General features: G+C 44.3%; 1 protein-coding gene across 1 annotated transcript; it reads right to left on the minus strand.

The window, feature by feature from the left end:
- Positions 1 to 5,398: 5,398 nt before the first annotated feature.
- LOC100340403 (endosome-associated-trafficking regulator 1) lies at positions 5,399 to 20,115 on the minus strand. Its single transcript, XM_089315620.1, is given in 7 exon segments — positions 5,399 to 6,233; positions 6,235 to 6,517; positions 6,519 to 6,849; positions 6,852 to 7,308; positions 8,461 to 8,594; positions 17,241 to 17,359; positions 19,808 to 20,115. Coding segments are annotated over 7 exon segments (1,842 nt in total). The 3' UTR covers positions 5,399 to 6,023.
- Positions 20,116 to 21,018: the final 903 nt, after the last annotated feature.

Genomic DNA, 21,018 nt, shown 5'->3' on the forward strand with positions numbered 1-21,018 from the left:
CTGGCCAGGCTGCTGACCATCACTGAGTGAACAAAGCTAGGGCTTTGTGGTCAGAGCTCAGCTCAGATCCTTGCTTGCCATTCACTGGCTTCGTGGCTGAGAGCTAATTCAACCCTCTCCACCTTGCTTCCATCAGCCACAATCAGGGATGTTTCGTGAAGTTTAACTATACTGAGCTGGGTAGGACACATATGGTGAGGGCTCCCGAATTGTTAGGCATTCCTGTCCCACCACTCACTTGCTTTTCAGATAACCTTGGAGCAATGAATCCTGGGACCCTACAGAGACGCCTAAGCACTAAGGCCACTAGTCCGGGTAGGACACATTCATGCGCAAAACTTGAATTTGGCAGCTCACAAAGCTCTCCTTTAGCGGGCCTAGGAATTTGTTCCCAGGGAAGCAGCCAGCTTCTCTCCCCTCAGGCCTGTGCACCCTCCTTTCCATAGGTGGGACAGAGGAGCCCCAGCCTAAGCAGGCAGGGAATCAAATGGGCAAGACAAGCAGGACACAGGACCTTTTACCACATGGTGCGCTGTATGTGTGATGGAGCGAAGGGGAGGAGAAGGCCTGCCGAAAGGTGAATCTTGCCCTGCCTATTCCTAGCACTTGTTCTTTGAAAGTGCTCTGAGTTCCTGTTTGGCCCCTCTTTTTCCTTTTTTCTGTGTATGCAGGCAAGTAGGAAAGAGCATGATCTGGAGCGAGACTTCTCAGAATGCACCCTGCCAGGTCTAAGGGCTTCGGTGTCTCAGTTTCCATGCCAGAACCCATGATCTGTGGCTCCAGGTTACCTGGTAAGCCCCATGCAGCCTTCCTGGTTATGTGATCTTGGGTAAGTTCATGTTACCCAGGTTCAAGTTCCTCTGTGCTTCGGTTTTTACAACTGTGAAATGGGTAGTAATAAAATACCTGCCTCACAGTGAATACATGCTGATAATTTTTATTTGCTATTATCTGTGACATCATGCCACCTTACAGATTCTAATTTACGTGACTTTACAATGAGTTGGGTAGATTTCCCATTGAAGTGGATGGTTTTACAATGTCAACAGATTATTGATTTGGGCCAGCACCTGTTGTTGGGACAATGCATAAGCTGATCTTGGAAGCCTGAGTTCACCAAGAGCCTCTCTGTTGGTCTATCAATTGAACCTTTGGCTGACTTTCTTGAGGGTCCAGCTATGAAACTCCTTTTACAGATTGAAAGATTTTTATTCTGCAAATATTATTTTCATTTTCCTTTCCAAAGGGGGTTTATGCTTTCTAATGGAACAATCTGGGTTTTCCTTAGGAGTCCATGTTTTTAGTGTAAGTGTTCTAAGGGGAGAAGTATATGGCTAGGTGAAAGCATAGGCCGAGTTCTGTGTGTGTGTGTGTGTGTGTGTGCGTTAGTGGAGGTTTTCAAATGCAAATATTTGATAAAAATATGTGGTTTTGTTTATGTATATCTATATATTAGAAATGTTAACTTGAACTGAACCGTTTAACATGCTTAATCCGAGGCAGATGGAATGGCCAGGGAATTATTTTTGCAAACCACTTCTGTTGGCATTCAAGCTTCCTTTCGTATTGATTCCATTCTGGCCGACCACTCGACGTTTCACCAGAGTAAGCTGGTGCCAGACTCTACTTCAATGACATATGTGTTCGTTCCCCTGAAACACAACACAATTGCAAATTTCTCCAGCCCATGGAACCACTTTTGTAACTAATTAGACCAGACAGGGTGCTTCAGAGAAACCACGGACGCAGCATTGCATCCCGGTGGATAGTCATACAGGCAAGCCCTTTAACAAAGTGAACAATTGCCCAAATAATTATTTCCTGCTGTGGACTTCCCTCTTTTTCTTCTTTTTAATGCTTTGTTTGTTAAATCCTATTTTCCTTCCTACTTTCCTGTTGACTGCAGCTAAATTGAATTTGGTCCAACCCATCTCACACAGGGTCAGCAAAAAGAGCTCCACTCCATGGGGGAAAAGAGTTAACTCTTTGAGTGCTGCTTTTCCTATCAGCTCAGAACCCAACATCTGGTTATCTTTTATTCTCACAGTGGAGTTAAGAGGAGAGGAAGGAAGGGCTGTACTTATTTGGGTAGAATTGAGGAACAAGATAAAAATATGTTCTATTAGGAGCATGAGTATTTTGGGCAAAGAAAGTTCAGGTCCCTTTTCATGTTGCTACTCAGAATGCAGGATGATGGAAGGTCTGCCCCTTCTCTAAATATCAGAAGGGCAGAGGCACCTTTGACCAAAGGCCTCCACCAGAAATGTGGCATAAAGTTGAAAGCAAAGGGCAGGTTGTCAACAAAATTTAGGAAAACCGGGGTCATCGCCACTGGGTAACACAATTAATAAAGTGGGCTGCGCTATAAAGGGGTCAGAAGAAGGTGAATTTAATTCCCATCACATCTTAAAGCAGCTAGAGGTGGGAATACTCTTCTCATGTGTGGGTTTTCACTGTTGGAAGACTCAGAGGTGCTGTAAGGCTGGGACCGCAGGCTTGGGTCTGTTTCACAGTGCATGGTCCCTTGTTGTCAAGCCTAGGAAAGACGAACAGCTGGAAATAGTGTCCTGGCCAATATCAGCAAGTGTGATTTTTGTCGGGTGTGTTGCAGCTCCTGTCCTCTGTTGTGTGAAAACTGTCCCCTTCCGGTGAGAGGTTATGGGCTTGCCGTAAGCAGAGATGGTGTCAGAGGCTGTGTTTGGCTGTTAGTCCCAGCCGGCCCAGAAATGGAGCTTGTGTTTCTGCAGGTGGAATGTCTGGGTCACAGCAGTTTCCTTTGTGATGGATCATCTCAAATTTCCCTCCTTAGAATCTGTAGGGCATTTTCACTCCACCTGCAATGCATGAGACTACTTCCCCCCAGCCATCCCACATTGAACACAGGAACAAACGTCAACCTTTTTTCAGTATAGCCTATCTTCTGTATTGGTGGGGTGAACCAATACCATGTATAGGTAGGACTGCAATGGTTTCATTTATACTGAACATTTACATCCTTTTTTTTTCTCTTATTGATCTCTAAACAATACAGTATGGCATCTGCATATGGCTTTTACATTGCATTAGGTATTAGGAGCAATCCAAAGATGACTTAGAGTATAAGGAAGCATCTACCTATGTTATGTGCAAATATCATGCTGGTTTATACAGGCATTTCAGTGTCGTGGATTTTGGGAATAGATTCCTTGTGAATACTAAGGAATGACCATATACTAGTGCATGTAAAAATGGTCTTACTAGTGAGGTGCGCATCTGTTCATATATTACAGAGACATGTTATTTTTTGAGCTACAGGGGGATATCATTTGCAAACTTGTCTATTGAATTTTTTTATCTCTATATAAAGGGTTTTAAAATATATCTCATCCATATGTAAAGATATTAGCCTTTGATTTTTATGTAAGTTGTAAATATTTTCATAATTTTTGCCCAAATTTCATTTATTAGAGATTTATTTTATTTATTTGAAGGGCAGAGTGACACACACACACACACACACACAGATTTTCCATTCCATTCATTTGTTCACTCCCCAAATGGCTTCAATGTCTAGACTGGAACCAGGACCCAAGAACTCCATCTAGGTATCCTGCATGGGTGGCAGGGACCCACGCATTTGGATCATCTTCTGTTGTTTCTTGGTTGCATCAGTAGGGAGCTATACTGGGAGAAGAGCAACCAGAACTCCTTGAAATGGTGCTCCAATATGGGATGACAGTAACCTGCTGAACCACAAATCTGGCCCTGTGTTGTCCAGCTTCCAACTTTTAAAAGCATGTTTACTTATTTAATTTTATTTGAAAAGGAGAGAGAGAGAGAGATCTTCCCACCACTGGTTCACTCCTCCCAAATACTCTCAACAGCTGGGCCAGGCTGAAGTAAGGAGTCTGTAATGCCTCTGGGTCTTCCACATGGGTTGCCGAGGCCCAAGTATTTGAGACATCACCTGCTGCCTGCCAGGATGCATTAGGAAGAAGTTGGATAGAAATGGAGTACCTGGGACTTGCTCCAGATTTCTGATATGGGATGCAGGCATCCCAAGTCATGATTTACCTGCTATGCCACAGTGATTGCCCTTGTTCACCAACTTATGGCCCTGCTTATAATGGTTTTTTCATGAAAAATTTTTTTAAATGTAATAGAATGTTATCAATTCTTTTTTATAGCTTCTGGATGCTAAATCATAGAAAAGCTTTCTTCTACTTGAAAGTTAATTTCCTGTCTTTTCCTATAAAGATGTAAAATGCTAAAAGATTATAAGAGAAATAATAAAGTAATATTATTAGTATTAGTATTATTAGTAATAGAGTAAAGCCACCACCTGGGATGCTGGCATCCCATATGGGCACCCGTCCTGGTTGCTCCACTTATGATCCACCTCTCTGCTAATGATCCTGGGAAAGCAGCAGAGGATGGCCCAACTGCTTGGGCTCCTGCATCCATGCGGGAGACCTGTGGGAAGCTCCTGATTCCTGGCTTTGGATAAGCTCAGCTCTAACTATTGTAGCCATTTGAGGAGTGAACAAGTGGGTGGAAGATTCTCTCTCTCTCTTAAATAAATAAATAATAAAAGTACTTTAAAAATCTCATAGTGTAGAAAAACCACAGAACATAGAATGAAGTATCTGTGGCACAATGGATTAAGCCACCACTGAGACCTCTGCATCCTATAACTGAGTGCCACTTCAAGTCCCAGCTACTCTCTTTCTGAACCAGCTCCCTTCTAATGCACCAAGGAAGGCAGTGGAAAATGACCAAATACTTGGTCCACTGCCACCAATGTGGGAGACCTTCATGGTGCTCCTGGCTCCTGACTTTGTGCTAACTTGAGGTTGGGTTGGGGAGTGAACCAGAGAATAGAAGATCTCTCTGTCACTATGTCTTTCAAATCAATAAATTGTAAAAAACAAAAGAAATTTCAATTGGCGCTTGCAATTTTATCAAAGCACATTACACTGGTAGCCAAAACCCCAGATTTCAAAATAATTAGTTATTTCTCTTATGAATATTCACATTAAAATCCTAAACTAAATTTTGGAAAATACCATTCAGCAGCATATTGAAGCAATAACACGTTATATTTAAGTAAATAGTCTGGGTATGTAGAGTTGGTTCAATTTGAAGAAATTGACAAATCCTATTAATCTGAAAATGGTAACTTCATACATGCTGAAAGTTCTTTTGTCATCACCTCATGTCCATTCTTGATAAACCACTCAGCACATTACCAATAGGCAGATGTTTCCTTGACCCTACCTCAAGGCCAAATTTAGGATAAACCAAACTTAATGCTAAAGCATTCTTACCAAAGTCAGAAATATTCTAGAGACACCAGTGGTTTTTTTATTGCCTTACTAGAAGCTGATAGAATTAGACAAGAGAAAAAAGTTGCAGCTACAAAAAATAGGAAAGAAGGATATATAACTATCACTATTTATAGGTATCACTCCTGTATACCTGTAAAATCTGAAAGCACCAGTAATACACCAGAGTACAAAGTTCATAAAGGGAAAAATAGCTTACAGAAGTGAAACAGCTATCAGAAAGTGAAGGAAAAACAAACAGGTTTAATAGCAATAGAAGAGAGAATATACCTAGGAACAAACTTCAGAAGCATAGCAAAAACTCTGTGGATCAGACTTCAAAATCACCTCTAAAAGGAGCATTGTGTGCACGCATGCGTGTGCACACACGAATGCACTACTCAGTTTTGGCAACCATGAGGTTCTAACGCATGAACAAGCAGACAGAGCAGTGAAACAAAATGAAAAGCCTAAGATAAACCTGAGTATATGGGAATTTAATACACGCAGAATCAGTGCAAGAATGATGCCCTGCTTGATAAGGGGTTGTAAACGTTAGAATTTATTTGGACAACAAAGTTGTCAACTGGAATGGGAGTGGGAGAAGGAAATTTATTTAGAAAATAACATCTACATGAAAACAGCCAAAAAAAAGGAACTGCAGTTTTCATGTCTAGCAATTTTGAAATGTCTTTTACAAAAATGTCTTCCAATAGGTGATCAGCATCTCACGGCAGCTGTCAGAAAATGGCGTGTGACTGACTGTTGGCAGCCGTTCCTCCGCGGGCCGGTGATGAGGCCTTGTTCTGGGCAAGGGCGGCGACCCAGCCTGGGCGGGAGCCGCGTCGCAAGGCTCTCGTCCTTAATTTCTGAAATCCGGTCTATGGATTCAAGGATTTGGGCCACACGATGCACCATTTTGGCTACGGAAAACGAGTTGCTTTATGGATGTGTGAGCGTTGTTCATGACCTCGCAGAGGTTCTGCAAGGCCACGTCCGTGTTCTGCATCACCACCGTCAGGCTGGCGCCCTGGCCTGACCGGAGGGCTTCGTTCTTCCACTTGAAGTCGGTCGCCTGTGCCCGCAGCAAGTTTACTTCCTGTTTCAACTTCACGACGTTATTTTCTGCCTCGAGGTTCTGCTCCCCGGATTCCAGGAAGTCGCTTTCCTCCTTGACCATCTCGGCTTCTCGTTTCCGCTCGAGCGCCCTCACCGGCTTCATGACTTGCCCGCAGCGTCCGCAGATGCCTGTCTCCCCTGGACTCTCCATGAGCCTCAGAGGCCCTGCCGGGACTCCCCGCTGGTGATGTCGGGGAGACCCCGGCGTTAGGGTCACTCAGAGTCCGCGCGGGCAGAGACCCGGGCCCTGCCTGCTCCGACGGGGCGGAGGAGGACAGGTACGTGCCGCCGGGCGACGGACGTGCTGGCCGAGACCCTGGAGGAGTGGGTCTGCGCCAGCCACCGTTGTCCTTGTCCTCCTCCGGCAGGTCGCCAGCCCCTGAGCAACGGCCGCACCCCAGCGCGCGTGGCTGAATCCCAGCCTGCACCGCGTGTGGCTCAATCCCAGCCTGCACCGCGAGGCTTCCTTCCGGTGCACCCTGCCGGCGCCCGCGTCTTCTGCTGACAGGCCGAGGTTCCTGGACTTCAGGAACTCTTTCAAGGAGGACGGGTTTGTGGTCTCCAAAGTGTTTCTGCAGCGCTGGCAGGGGTCTGCTGGCTACGCTTCCCCCCTTCCACAGCCAAAATCTGTGTCTCCCACCGACGCCAGCACTGGGCTGGGCACACAGCACAGAAAGCTCTGCCAAATGCCCAGGTCCCTGCAGTCGAGGCGCTCGCACTCTAGCGTGAGGAATGACCAGGCTCCAGACTCGGGACAACGGGAGCGCGCCCCGAAGGGGGCCCGCGAGCCCAGGGGCTGACCCGGCCTAGCACGGAGGAAGAAGGGGCCCCTGGCCCTGGCCCCAAGTGCGCCGTGGCCCCTGTCCACTGCCACCACTCTCGGAGCCTCTCACCACAGCGTCCTCCGGTAAGATTTTTTTTTAAAGATTTATTTATTTACTTGAAAGTCGGTGTTACAGAGAGAGAGAGAGAGATAGTCTTCCATCCGATGGTTCACTCCCCAGATGGCCGCAACGGCCGAGCTGTGCCAATCCGAAGCCAGGAGCCAGGAGATTCTTCCCGGTCTCCCACACGGGTGTAGGGGCCCACGCAGTTGGGCTCAAAGACATCTTCTACTGCTTTCCCAGGCCATAGCAGAGAGCTGGATCGGAAGTGGAGCAGCTGGGTCTAGAACCAGTGCCCATATGGGATGCCGGCGTTTCAGGCCAGGGCGATAACCCACTGCGCCACAGCGCCAGCCCCAAGAGATTTTTTATTCAATATCATTTTTATATCTCATGCCATATACCAGGATACATTCCAAATGGATCAAAACTTAAATCCTAAAAAAAAATCACATAACTGATACTTTTTTGTGTATTTTGTTTAATTATATTATAAACATAAGGTGATGCCAGCAAGCATATTTTTGCCATATTCTTTTATGGTTGCATTGTACTCTGATTAACAAAATATTATGATCTGTCTAAACTGCTACGGGTAGACATTCTAGCATATTTATAATTGTTTATGTTTATTAGCAAAGTTTGAGTGACCAGATGATGTGTGGTGATTATGTAATGGAACAGCAGAGCAACTCACAATTGGATCTTAGTTATCATGTGGGTTTCCTGCAGCTGCTATAACAGCGTGCCACCTACTTGGAATCCTAGGCCAAGGGAACTTTATTCTGCAGCAGCTCTGGAGGCCGGAAGTCCAAAATCATCAGCACAGGGCTGAAACGGAGGCCACAGGCTCTCGGGGCTGCAGCCTCTTCCTTTCCCTTGCCAGCTTCTGGTGCTGTGCTTCCGCTTTTCCTCGGTTTGTAGTCACAGTTCCCCAGCCGCGGCCACACTGCTGCCTTCTCTTCTGTGGTCAAACATCGCTCTGCTTCCCTCTGGTTAGATTGCATGCAGTTGCATTGCAAGATCCTCAACTGACTCATATTTCAGCATTTCTTTTTGTCATAAAGTAACATCCACAGAAATGAGGGATTAGGATTCAGAACTCTTCAATTTTTGTTTCTTTGTTTTTAAGGATAAGGTATTATTCAGCCTACGATAGTTATACAGGTTTTTGGAAGTTTGTAGCTTGCCCCAACATTGAGGAAATGTTTAACATTACTAATTTCTTTGCAGATTCTAAGTTCTTTCCAAATTACTGGGTTCCTTGTTTCTTCATCCTTGTCGAAACCTATTTTTTAAAGAAATCTCCACACTGATTTCACCAGTGGCTACACTAATTTACATTCCCACTAACTGTGTGTAAGTGTTTCCACTTTCTCTACATCCTCTCCAGCATTTGTTACTCTCTGTGTTTTGGATTTTAGCCATTCTGACAGTGTGACATGATACCTCGTTGTGGTCTGATTTGCATTTTCCTGATGGCTAGCGATGTTGAGCATTTTTTCATATATTTGTTGGCTATTTGTGTTTCTTCTTTTGATAACTGTCTATTAAAGTCTTTTGCCAATTTTGCCAATTTTCTCAACTGGATTGACTGCTGTTGAGTGTTGTAAGTTCCTAAGATATCCAAGATACTAATCCTTTGTCAGATAGGTGCTTTGCAAATGTTTTTCTCATTCTGTTGAATATGGAGAAGGGGGAACACTTATACACTGTTGGTGGGAGTGTAAGTTAGTGCAGCCACTGTAGGCAACAATGTGGAGATTTTTAAAAACTAGAAATAGACTTTCTATATGATCCAGCAATCCCATTACTGGGTATATACTCAAAAGACTCATCAAAGAGATAGCTGCACCACTATGTTTATAGCAGCACTGTTCACAATAACCAAAATTGGGAACCATCCAAGGTGCCCATCATCAAATGAATTGATAAAGAAAATATGGCATATATACAAAACAATATATAATATTATTTAGAAAAATGGATGCAGCTGGAGGACATCATGTTGAGTGAAATAAGCTGGACCCTGAAAGACAAATACTGCATGCTGAAAGAAATGTGTGTATGTGGCCAGTGCCGCAGCTCAATAGGCTAATCCTCCGCCTGCGGCGCCGGCACCCCAGGTTCTAGTCCCGGTCGGGGCGCCGGATTCTGTCCTGGTTGCCCTGTTTCTAGGCCAGCTCTCTGCTGTGGCCCGGAAGGGCAGTGGAGGATGGCCCAAGTGCTTGGGCCTGCACCTGCATGGGAGACCAGGAGGAGCACCTGGCTCCTGCCTTTGGATCAGTGCGGTGTGCTGGCCACAGCGGCCATTGCGGGGTGAACCAACGGAAAAGGAAGACCTTTCTCTCTCTCTCTCTCTCACTGTCCACTCTGCCTGTCACAAAAAAAAAAAAAAAAGTGTGTATGTATCAGTATTGCTGCAAATATAGTTTTATAAAACTTGATTTTCTAACTTTATCAAACCAATGGTTAATAATGTTATACTACTAGAGTTTTAATGATTTGTGATTACTTTAAAATTTATATGGGTGAAATGGTCATTTTTCCATTCAGTTACTGTTTATAACCATTGTCTATATTTCTACTTAACTGCGGTATTTTTGATTTTTACTTGTAAGCCTGCTTACTATAATTTAATTTTAAAATATGTTATCTCAAAAAGTAAAACAAAAAAGGAGAAAGAGAGAGGGAGAGGGGAGGAAGGGAGGATCTACACATAACATTGGATCTGTTAAAAACTTATTAAAAATAAAATTAAAAATTGACAGAAAACTACAGTTTTATCACATTTAAAAAAAAGGAAAAAAAGAAGACAGCCAATATCTTACACAGTTTATTTGGGCTTGGTGACATGTTACTTTGGGATTAGTGACTGTATTGACCTAGTGCAGGAAATTGACTAAGCTGATGGCTTCCTGTAAATTGTTTTTGGCAATTATTCCTTTTGGTCATGCTGTCACTTAGGTGAGAATGAGAACATACCCAAAACTTAGGGCATCAGTACCACTCTCAGTGAACATTATTTTGAGATTTTGGCTTCATCATTCTTGGTTTATGGTTATGTATTCCCTGGCATTTTCATCATTTCAGCCAGACAGAGTAGACCATGTAGTGTTTAGCACATGGCTACATGTAGACATTTAATTAAGACTTTTTGATAGGGTACAATTCACCAGGCTGATCAGTATTATGACTTTCAGGAAGATAATACCAAGAGTTTGGAGTATGCCCTTTAACCATGAAGCAAACCAAAGAATGAGCTAAATGGGGCATTTGGCCATCTCAACCAAGCAGCCTGTTCATTCTCTTTATCCCCATGCAACAAGTGTTAGCAACTACACAGTTAACAGGAAATCTAGCATCCCATGAGCAGGTTAAATTAAAGCAGGGACAACAAACAGTGGGTCTCCAAGTCTGACTCTACAGCAGCAGCTACTGGTGTACTTTAAACAACAGTAGTGTTAGGAATGTTGCTAGGGTTACCCTCTGGGTAGAACTGTAGATCCCTTAAGTCGTGAAAAGATCTGGATTTGGCATCACAGGTCTGGCATTTCAGTAAGTTACTACCAGAAGCCACTGATGGTGAAACTCTGACTACAGCGTTATCTGCTACGTGAAAGAGGTAGGGGATAGATAGCAAGGAGAATTGAAGACGGCTAAGAGTCTGTTCCAACGAGGAGTCTTGTTTTCAGTGGTTTGAGGAAGGCGGTCCACATCATGAAATCAGCTCCTCGTCCAGGTTTGTAGTTTGGATGTCTCTGGTTATAGTGCTGGGCATTTTGGTGAATGCTGCATGGCCCACATATCAGACGTGAGATTTTTCCCTTGAAATTTACACAAGTAGTCCTGTTTCAGTTTACAGGGCTTCAAGATCAGAGTTGTTTCACTGATTCCATGGAAGAAAATGGGTTTAAGGAACCTGGAAGATGGAGTACTCAATTCTTTAGAAAGTTAGGGCCGGCGCCGTGGCTCAATAGGCTAATCCTCCACCTTGCGGCGCCGGCACACCGGGTTCTAGTCCCGGTCGGGGCGCCGGATTCTGTCCCGGTTGCCCCTCTTCCAGGCCAGCTCTCTGCTATGGCCAGGGAGTGCAGTGGAGGATGGCCCAGGTGCTTGGGCCCTGCACCCCATGGGAGACCAGGAAAAGCACCTGGATCCTGGCTCCTGCCATCGGATCAGCGCGGTGCGCCGGCTGCAGCGGCGGCCATTGGAGGGTGAACCAACGGCAAAGGAAGACCTTTCTCTCTCTGTCTCTCTCTCTCACTGTCCACTCTGCCTATCAAAAATTAAAAAAAAAAATTAAAAAAAAAAAAAAAAAAAAAAAAAAAAAAAAGAAAGTTAGGATCCCAATTTTATGCTAAATCTTAGGTCTCACAGAGCCTTGGTAAAAGATTATAACCCTTCAGGCTCCATGAGGGAGACAGGGGACCTCAAAAAGGCCCTAATAGGATTCCTCTTTGCTGTAAAAGAGACAAATTTCTTTTACAATTGGTCCATAGCAATGGAGCTGATACATGCTCCACTGAAATGGCTCGTCTGTTGTTTATCCAGAAGTTTCTAGTGAGCAGTTATCTGCAGTAAGAATAGCACCATCTCCCCTTCCCCCCAACCCTTATGCTTGGAATCTTGGCACTTTTAACAGAAAGGGAAATTTTAAATGTTTCACAAATTATGTGCCCCTCTCTCCCCCAGTTCCCCAACCCAAGCATTGGTTTTATGCTAAGTGCTTCTTGTGTACTTGTTTTTCACACTCTTGTTTGGACCTCAGCAAAGTGACAAAACCAGGGTGCTCCCAGCCTCCTGGGACTGAGGGCTTTGGTGAAAATCCGGCTGGTAACAGTGCGGGTGCTGGGATCTGCTGGCAGCTTCCTACTTGTATTCCGTATCCCATCTTGCCAGCAGGAAGGTTTGTTTAACAGATCAGTGAGCCAGTCCCCAGCAGGGGGGTCGGCTTCTGAGGAAATTGAAGGCAAATCCATCCCCAGATTTAGTAGGGTGATCACCTTGACTTCTTCGCAAGGCTTCCAGCAACTGTGTAGAATGTCTTCTAGTTCTTTACTTCTATACTCAGTGTGATGTGTAAAACAAACAAACAAACAAACAAACATGAGACTTGGCAATCAAACCAGCAGGGATTCACATCCTTGATCTTTCATTGAGAGAGAAAGATGATTTTGTTCAAATTACATAATCTGGTTGAGCCTCAGTTTCCTAGTTAATGAAATGGGCCCAGTAAAATCATATCAGAGGTGACTGTGAGGGCTCAATAAGACGATGGGTGTTACACACCTCGCATAGGAAACACCCCCAACATACAGTTCCCCATTTATTCATGACCAGACTTGTTCCTTGGTTTTTACTCGCTATTGTTTTCTCCATGACAGTCAAAACCCACCTCTAGGATTGCACTTACGCTTAGCCATATTATACAGATAATTCATATTTCTGTTTGTTAAGCCAGATACTGCACAAGGACTATATGTGCGTTTTCTTACTTAATCTAAACTTTCTTTTAAAAACTATCACAAAAATAATCGAAGACCCACTTGTATTCTTTCTCCATCTTACCCTTCTCCCTCAAACACTGCTTTGAATTAGATGAAGATCTTTTATGGTTTTTACTTTTATACCTTTCCTATGTATCTATTGGACAAAAATAATACTGTTTTCTGTATTTTACTCATTTTATAATGAATAACTCATTTTAAATGTTTAAAGTTATTTGAAGCAGGGGGAGAGAAGGGAAAAGGGAGGGAGAGGAGAGGGAGAGAGGGGAGGGGAGGGAGAGACGAGAGAGATCTTTCATCTACTGGATCACTTCTCAAATGCTTGTAACAGTCAGGATTGTGCCAGGCCCCAGCCACGAGTCTAGAATTCAATTTGGGTCTCCCATATGGATGGCAGGGACTCAAGTATTTGAGCCATCATCCATTCCTTTCCAGGACACACACCAGCAGGAAGCTGGAAATGGAAGTGGAGCTAGGATTCGAACCTATTCACTCTGATGTGTGAGGCAGACATCCCAAATATCATCTTTATTTCTGTGCCAAATGCCCTACTCTGTTTTCTGTATTTTAAAAACTTAAACAAATACTATTACACTGCACATTTCCTTTTCTAACCTAGTCTGGAATCAGCAGTGTAGAGCTTTATCTGTGCAGTTATCTTTAACTATTGAATAAAAATGCAACTATATCTTTAAATGGTGTTTATATTCCTCTATTAATGAACAAATTTATACTTCTACAAGTAACTCTGCAATGACTATTGTGTTTGTCTCCTTGTTCCCTGATTATTATTTAAGTACTGATTTATTTTTTATTTATCTGCAATGCTCAGATACAGAGACAGAGACAGACAGTGAGTGAGATGTTCCACCTGATGGTTCACTCTCCAGATGCCAGCAATGGTCTTGGCTGGAGTAGGCCAAAGCCAGGAACCTGGAATTTGATCTGGGTCTCTCACATGGGTGGTAGGGACCCAGTTACCTGAGCCATCACCATTACCTCCCTGTGTGCATAATAGAGAGGAGTTGGAATCAGAAGCAGAGTTGGGATGCAAACTCAGGGACTCCAATATAGAATGTGGATGTCCTGAGTAAACATCTGCTCCTGATTATTATTTTTTAAGGCAAATCACTAAGAGATAAAATAATTGGGCCTATTTTTAAGACTTTTGCTTTCTACCAAATTTTATTCCAGCTCCATCATTATCTTAACAGTCCCACTAAGCATGGTATGAGAATGTCTATATTGATTTATTTTAATTTTGCTGACCTAACAGAGAAAAACAAATTAAAACAAAAGCCCAGCATTTCATTGTTTCAGTTTTCATGTCTTTGATAGTGGGATTGAATATCTTTCTATTCACTTATTGGCCATTTGTTGTTTTGTTTTGAGCATTGCTTATTCATGTATGGCCTATTATCTTTTTAATCGATATGTTTTTGCAAATATGTTGCCTAATTTCCCATTCAATTTTTGGCTTTTTAATCTGCAATGCTTATTGACTTTTTATATAATCGAATAGTCAAATGTATCAGTATTTTCAACTCTAATTATTTTTAGGCATTGAGTCCTGTTCAGTTAAACTCTACAGTTTCACATGGCAAAAGAAACCAAGGGTTACAAATCATAGTCGGTTATGTTCTCAGGGGGAACTTACAATTTAGTTGTGAGACAAGATACTCAAATAAAACTATAGTCAATAATACAAGCTGTCTATGATGAGTGTCAAACACTTGGCACAAAGCATAGGTGACTTCACTTGGCTGCCAGGAAATGGAGCAAAGAGCCCAAGTGAATGCTGAATCACAGTGGCTGCATTAGGTGACTCATGGAAATGCAGACTGTTAGGGCTGAAATAGTCTTGAGACTCATCTAATCCAATCTCTCCATTTAAAATAAAAATACGCACTTCAAAGTTGACTGAATTCCCACCAAGATGCCCTATCCCAGCCCCTGCAGTGCCAAAGTGCCAGACTCCATGGCTTCTGTAGGCTGCTTGTTATATTATTTTTTTGAAAAGCAGAGAGACAGAGACAGAGTCAGACAGAAAAGCCCCCAGCTGTTCTGCAAATTCCTGCAATGGCCATGGCTGGGCTAGCCAGAAGCCAGGAGCCCAGAACTCAATCTGGAGTTCTCACATGGGTGGCAGAGACCCAAATACTTGAGCCATCACCTGCTGCCTCCAAGGGTCCACATTAACAGGAAGCTAAAATTGGGAGCATAGCCAGGTCTTGGATCCAGGCACTCAGACATGGATGTGGCCCAATGTCTTTAACAGCAGGCCAAACGCCACCCTCCTCCAGGCTCTTTATGGTGTGACTCCAGCTCTGGGAGTCATTGCCACATGAGCCACTAATGGCTCCTGTAGATCCCACCAATGCCAGCATCAGTCATGAATGCTGTGAATGGGGACTTTGCGGGTACTGCTGTGGGCTCTGCAAACCACAGAGGGCAGTGAAGAAGCCAAAGGGTGAAGAATCTTCCCCAGCTGGACGCATCCCCAGTCCTCACACTCTTCTCTACTGCATGAGGCTGGAAGGTCTTGTGCTGATGGAGGGAATTTTCCATGCAAAGCTTTCTGTTCAAGCTGAAAACTTGTATTTATTGTGGACCCTGATTTCTTCTTTATTTTTTTTTTTTTTCAGTTGTAGAGTGACTGCTTCATGAGCGTATTGTGTAAGGGTGCCTCTGTAAGAGTAACAGCCTGATGAAATGAGAGTCAGCCTGGAGGTTCCAAACGTGCAGCCCATGCCTCCCTCCCTCCACCTCCTCCTCCTCTTCCTTCATCTTCATCTTCATCTTCATCTTCACCTTTTCTTCTTCTTTCTTTTAATTTTGAAATAGACCACAATTAGTTATAACAATAGTATACCCATCACTTAACTTTCCTCATGGTCTCTTCCATTATGAAGCAAGGATATTGATTGGCTCAAAATCATCAAGTAGATTATTGGTGTTAAGCCAGTTTTTCCATGCATTCCTTTCTTAATGCTTTGGGTGTAATTCCATGATATTTATCACATGTATAGATTTATACCACATCAAGTTCCAGAGCTGTTTCATCTCCATAAGACAGTGTCACCGTGTAGGCACACCCTCTTCCTCTTTGCAGTTCACGGGCTCCACTTATCAGTCCTCCACCTCACTGTTGTCATTTCAATTATGTTATACCAGTGGAGGGAGACAGTGTATAACCTTTGCAGATTGTTTTTTTTTCCTAACCAGCTGAATGCCCTTGATACCCACCCAATTTGTTGGGTGTGTCAGTAGTTTGTTCCTTTTTGTTGCTGAGTAGTAGTCCATGATATGGATACACCACACTTTATATTACCATGTGCCTATTGAAGGATTTTTGTATTGTTTCGAGGTTTTATAGATTAAAGCTGCTAAAGTCATGTAGCTGATTCATACATGGGGAACCTCTGGCCCAAGGACTGTATAAGGCCCGTGCCAAGGGAACTAACTGTAGGTTTGACTTGAAATTCAGTGGATGTATAGCAGGCTAATTTTTGCGTTGGTATTTTGTATGGCCCATGAATGATGTTATAAGTATCCAAATGGCCTTTGGCAGAAAATAGGATTCCCAACCCTGAATGCCTAACAGCCATACAGATATTTTAGAAATAAGTATGCATAGTTTGTTTTCATAATATGCATTTTCCATGAGTTACTGAGAAAATTCTGTTAATGTTTGTTAACTAGGGGGATTGCTTTCTACCTATATACTCCAGAGGTTTCTTAAAGGGGGTGTCTTGGCAAATGTCTCAGGTCACCAAGAATTTCAGACTTAGATTTGGGGAAGACCAAGGTTGGTCTTATTATAAGTCACCTTCCTGAAGATTCTAGCTACCAAAGTGTGCCAACCATGCTCATTGTGAGGCCACTGTGTGACTTCACCCTGATTTGGTACTTCCCGATATTTCTCACTCTCTGACATCATGGCCTTTATTGAATTGTTCCCTAGTTTGCTGACTGCTCCTTGAGAGTCCCATAAGCAATGGACTTGTGCCTTGTTCTTAGCTGGTCTTAATTTAGAGCTCAAGGGTTAGGCATAGAATGGGTATATAATAAATGTTTGTGACTGAATTTATGAATGAATCATAACTTCAACACATAAAAGAGACTCTCCTCAAATAGTTAGTTTCAAGTAAATATCAGCGAGACCCACCAAATAAGTAGAGTGAAGGGAAACCATTCCAGAGCTTAGATTTACAAAGCCAGAGACCAAATCTGAGCTTTGCCCCTTACGAGTCCTGAGTCTGTGGGCACCAGATTTGACTTCTTTGCCAAAGCCACCGTGTTTGCAACACCACCTTCTTCACCGGATCGTGGTGAGGCTCAAGTAAGTCAATTCTATGAGTGTGCTTCATAGGACCCTGGAGTGCTGTATAAATCTAAGGGATCCCCCTCATTGTCAGGGTTACCATTCTCTCCTCCATCCTCTTCCTCCCACTGCCTCCTCTCCATCCTGATTCTCATTATCACCACCATCACCACCATCACCGTCCTTGTACCCTTGGAATAATACAGAGCATCCAGGCACCTGCAAGTATGAAAGCACATCTTTGTGACATTCCATCCAGTAGAGGGCAACAGCTCCTACCTGCTGAGGCCACTGTCTTTCAACATCAAGTTGAAATGCACATGACTGTTTAAAGTCATTTATATGTATTTATTTTTAAAGGAAATATACATGTCAGCCCTCTTTGGCCTTCCATTAAGCAATCTCCCAGTATTTTTGTTTAGCACGTTGCCTTGCAGCCCAAGCCTCTTTGGAAATGTCTGGCTATTGTGAAACAAACAAACAAAAAATTGTTTATTTTTCTTAATAGGATTTTCATTCTCATCCTGCCTTCTGGGTTGGCTGAGTGAGATGCAGAGCAAAATTTGGCTCAGGATTAATGACACATGCATGATTCTCTTTGGGAAATTTACATCCTTGGCACTAGTATTAGAAGATAGGGTAATTGCCTGTGCTTGGTAATCTGAGAATTCTCCTCCTTAAGGAGATGACTAAAGTCTCTGTTTCCTAGACCATCCCTGTAAGTAGTTCAGGCCAGGGCTGGTGGAGTGAGTTCTTGAAAGGAGCTGCCCTCATGAGTGTGTCTGGTACAGTCTAGGAACTCTCTGTGGTGACTCTCCATGACCAGGTGATTGGCACAGGGACAGGCAGGCTGGGCGGTTGGTAAGGGGTGATACTCCAGATAGTGATGGTCCTTGAGATCCTGCTTTTGTTTGTTGCTAGGGAACCACTGGAACATAGCACTGCCACTTCTGGACAAGCAGAGAGAAAGAGACACAAGGTAGGGCCATTCTTTCCATTTAAGAAGAACCAGTTGGGGATCTCACACATGAACATGGGCTTCCTCCCTCTGAAGAGAACCCTGTCCTGCCTTCATGGGGTGGAGAGAGGTGGCTGGGCAGTCCTGGGGTGCCTCTGTTTTTAAGCAACTCTATCATCCTGGGTTTCATACAGTCTCTTTTATTAAGGAGGACACCAATATTTTTAAAGACGTCTGTTAGACATTAGAGTATCATTCATTCACTCAAGTATCATTCCTCTGATGTCTATAGAAGGTCTACTATATACCAGGAATTAGAGATTTGAAATAAAACAGAGCAGGACTCCTCCTTTGTCGCTGAGAGAGGCTGCTCTGTGCCATTAGTGACTACAGAGAGGAGGCAGTGCTGTCACTGAGCTACGGGCACAGGCCCGAGAGAGCCCAGTGGAGAGCCAGTGGTGTTTAACTCTGGCTGTAGGAAACATCCAAAGCGCTGACATTGGAGCTGCATCTGCATGGCAGGGGACACATTTCAAGGGACAGGCATGTGATCTTGTGTCACTCCTGGAGGATTCCTTGGTTCTGCTCTGCAGGAATGCTGGATGGGAAGGACACTCCCAGTTCTGATAGCTGCCATCCCCCCCAAGGCATGCCAGCTCTTCCTGGTGCCAGCTGGGATTAGGTTAAGCAGTAGTGCATTGGGGACCACAGTAGGATATGTGCTGTCACACACTTCCTGGGAAGTTAGATCTTGGGCCCAGGCTCCCTTTGGGAAAATACCAGCTTCCTCCATCTTCTCAGTTCCTTGGCTAAGCTGAGAAATGAAGGGAACTCGTTTGACTTCCTTTGGTAGGGGCTGTCTCTCAAAATACTGCTACAATTATTCAAGGGCCACTTCGAAAAACAGCTGACTTAGGGAGAAGACATTGATGACTTTATATGGGGGAGGGACCTTGGCCCAGGAGAAAATTCCAGACTTCCCCACCGAAGCCTTATGTGATGTCCGGAAGTGATTCTCCCCTCTTTGGACACGCACCAGCCTGCACGTGAATTTGGCCCTCTAGCCAAGCATCGCCTTCTCAGTGCAGAGCTTCCAGACACCTTGCAGCAGCGTGGGCTTCTGACACCTGGACTTCGCAGGGACTCTGAACCCCACTCCTCAGAGCAGCTGTTCCTTGGCATGCACTGAAATGGAATTGATGCACCAACAGGGTGACCAAAGCCCCACGCCCCAGAGATGCAATCAGGCCAGTCAGGGGGCTGTGCTGCCCACACTCCTGTGCTAGGAACAGTTAGGACTCCCGCTGGCTGGCTTGGCTCTGGAGCTGCCTGCAGCCAGAAGGGACACTGAACCATTCGCTTGTTCTGCCTGCAGCCCTGAGGCACTGGAGCCCTGCCCCTGTGGGTAAAGTCTAAATTTAGCCCCAAAGAAGCCGCCTTCCCATTTTGCTGGAGAAAAGCTCTTTTCACTGGAATGGGCCTCTGCCTTGATTAAGTGGGAGGACCCACATCTGGGAATACATAAACTTTATTGTCCTTGGATGACAAAACGGTTTCATTGCCTACTGGTTTTCCGCCTTTTTAGCCTGGGGTGTGATCATCTATGCTTATGACAGTGCTGGCCAGGACAAGCTGTTTTGCTGCGGCCTGGCCTCCTGAGGCTGAGCCTAAGCTGGAGTCAACACCTGGGCATGTTGTCTTGTCCTCACCTCACCTCCCGAGGCCCAGCTCCGTGAGTGCAGGATGTGATGGCAGGAATCCGGGGCTCTGGAGTGAGCCTGGGGGAATGCAGTGCCCAGGTTTGTGCCCCTTGGGCCAGATTCCAGGATGGCAGGATGCCTGAAACACTGCAGGGCTTCTCCATGAGGTTCCCGGCTACACGGGCCCAGTGGTCAGCGTGGATCCACGCTGGAGTGACCGTGAGGCTCTGTCTTGGAAAGATGCCAGCCCCAAGGGATCCCGTGTGCAGGGAAAGGATTCTAGGACACTGCTGGCCCAGGGCAGGTTCCTGGGTCATCCCAACCTCAGGGCCACTCTGCCATTTGCATCTTGTGTGCATAGCCTAGGGACTTGTTGAATGAATATTCTGTTAAAAGCCAGCTCTCCAAGTGCAAGTTCAGATCCTTTTTGATCAGTGTTTCCTTTGTTGTCATTGACAAACTCTGGTTACCTCATTTGTGTAAGAACTTCTGAAATGTAGGGCAAAGAGCACTGGACTGGGATTCAGAAAACCTGGGTTGCTGGGTGGTCTGATTTTATTGCGTATTAGCTGTGTGACATTGGGCAAGGTACCTTCTCCAAGCTTCTGTGTCTTTGTCTGGAAAATAGCAAGACTGTACTCACAGCTCAACTGTCAGTGAGAAGATGTTACATATTTTCAAATACTCTTTCTGCAAGTAGATTGCATTCTCTGTTTGCTTGGATTTGACTGGTTCTCTGTGTCCCATGGAAATGTCTTTTCTCTCAAAGGGTCCTATAAAGTACACTGGAGCTTCATAGGTGAAGGCAGCTCCCACTTCATTTGACCCCACTTTGCATTGATCTCTCGCATCTCTGTGTTCCTGCAGAAGGATGGGGAAGAGGCCTGATAACAAGGTGGCCCCACCTTTGGGGCTGACGCAGCAGCTGTTTTGCTGAAGACCCGGAAGCAGATTCTGTCTATTCTTTCTGAATCTCAGAGTTTTGATGTGTTGAAGATATATAAAGATACTCACACATAGGCTTTAAGAAATAACTTAGTGAGATCTCAGGGAGTATAGATCATAATAACTTAATGTTATGTCATTATCCATCTCTGGCATGTTTTCTGATTAGAATCTGGAGTTTGGTTACTTTCCCTTGCTCTTCTGTACCTCGTTCAACATTAGTACTGAACCATGTTTTTCCCATTTAACAATGATTCACAGAGTTGAAAGAAATT

The sequence above is a fragment of the Oryctolagus cuniculus genome, chromosome 16 (assembly GCF_051225735.1).
Source record: "Oryctolagus cuniculus isolate XC-2025 breed Fujian yellow rabbit chromosome 16, ASM5122573v1, whole genome shotgun sequence".
In the NCBI taxonomy this organism is placed as follows: Eukaryota; Metazoa; Chordata; class Mammalia; order Lagomorpha; family Leporidae; genus Oryctolagus; species Oryctolagus cuniculus.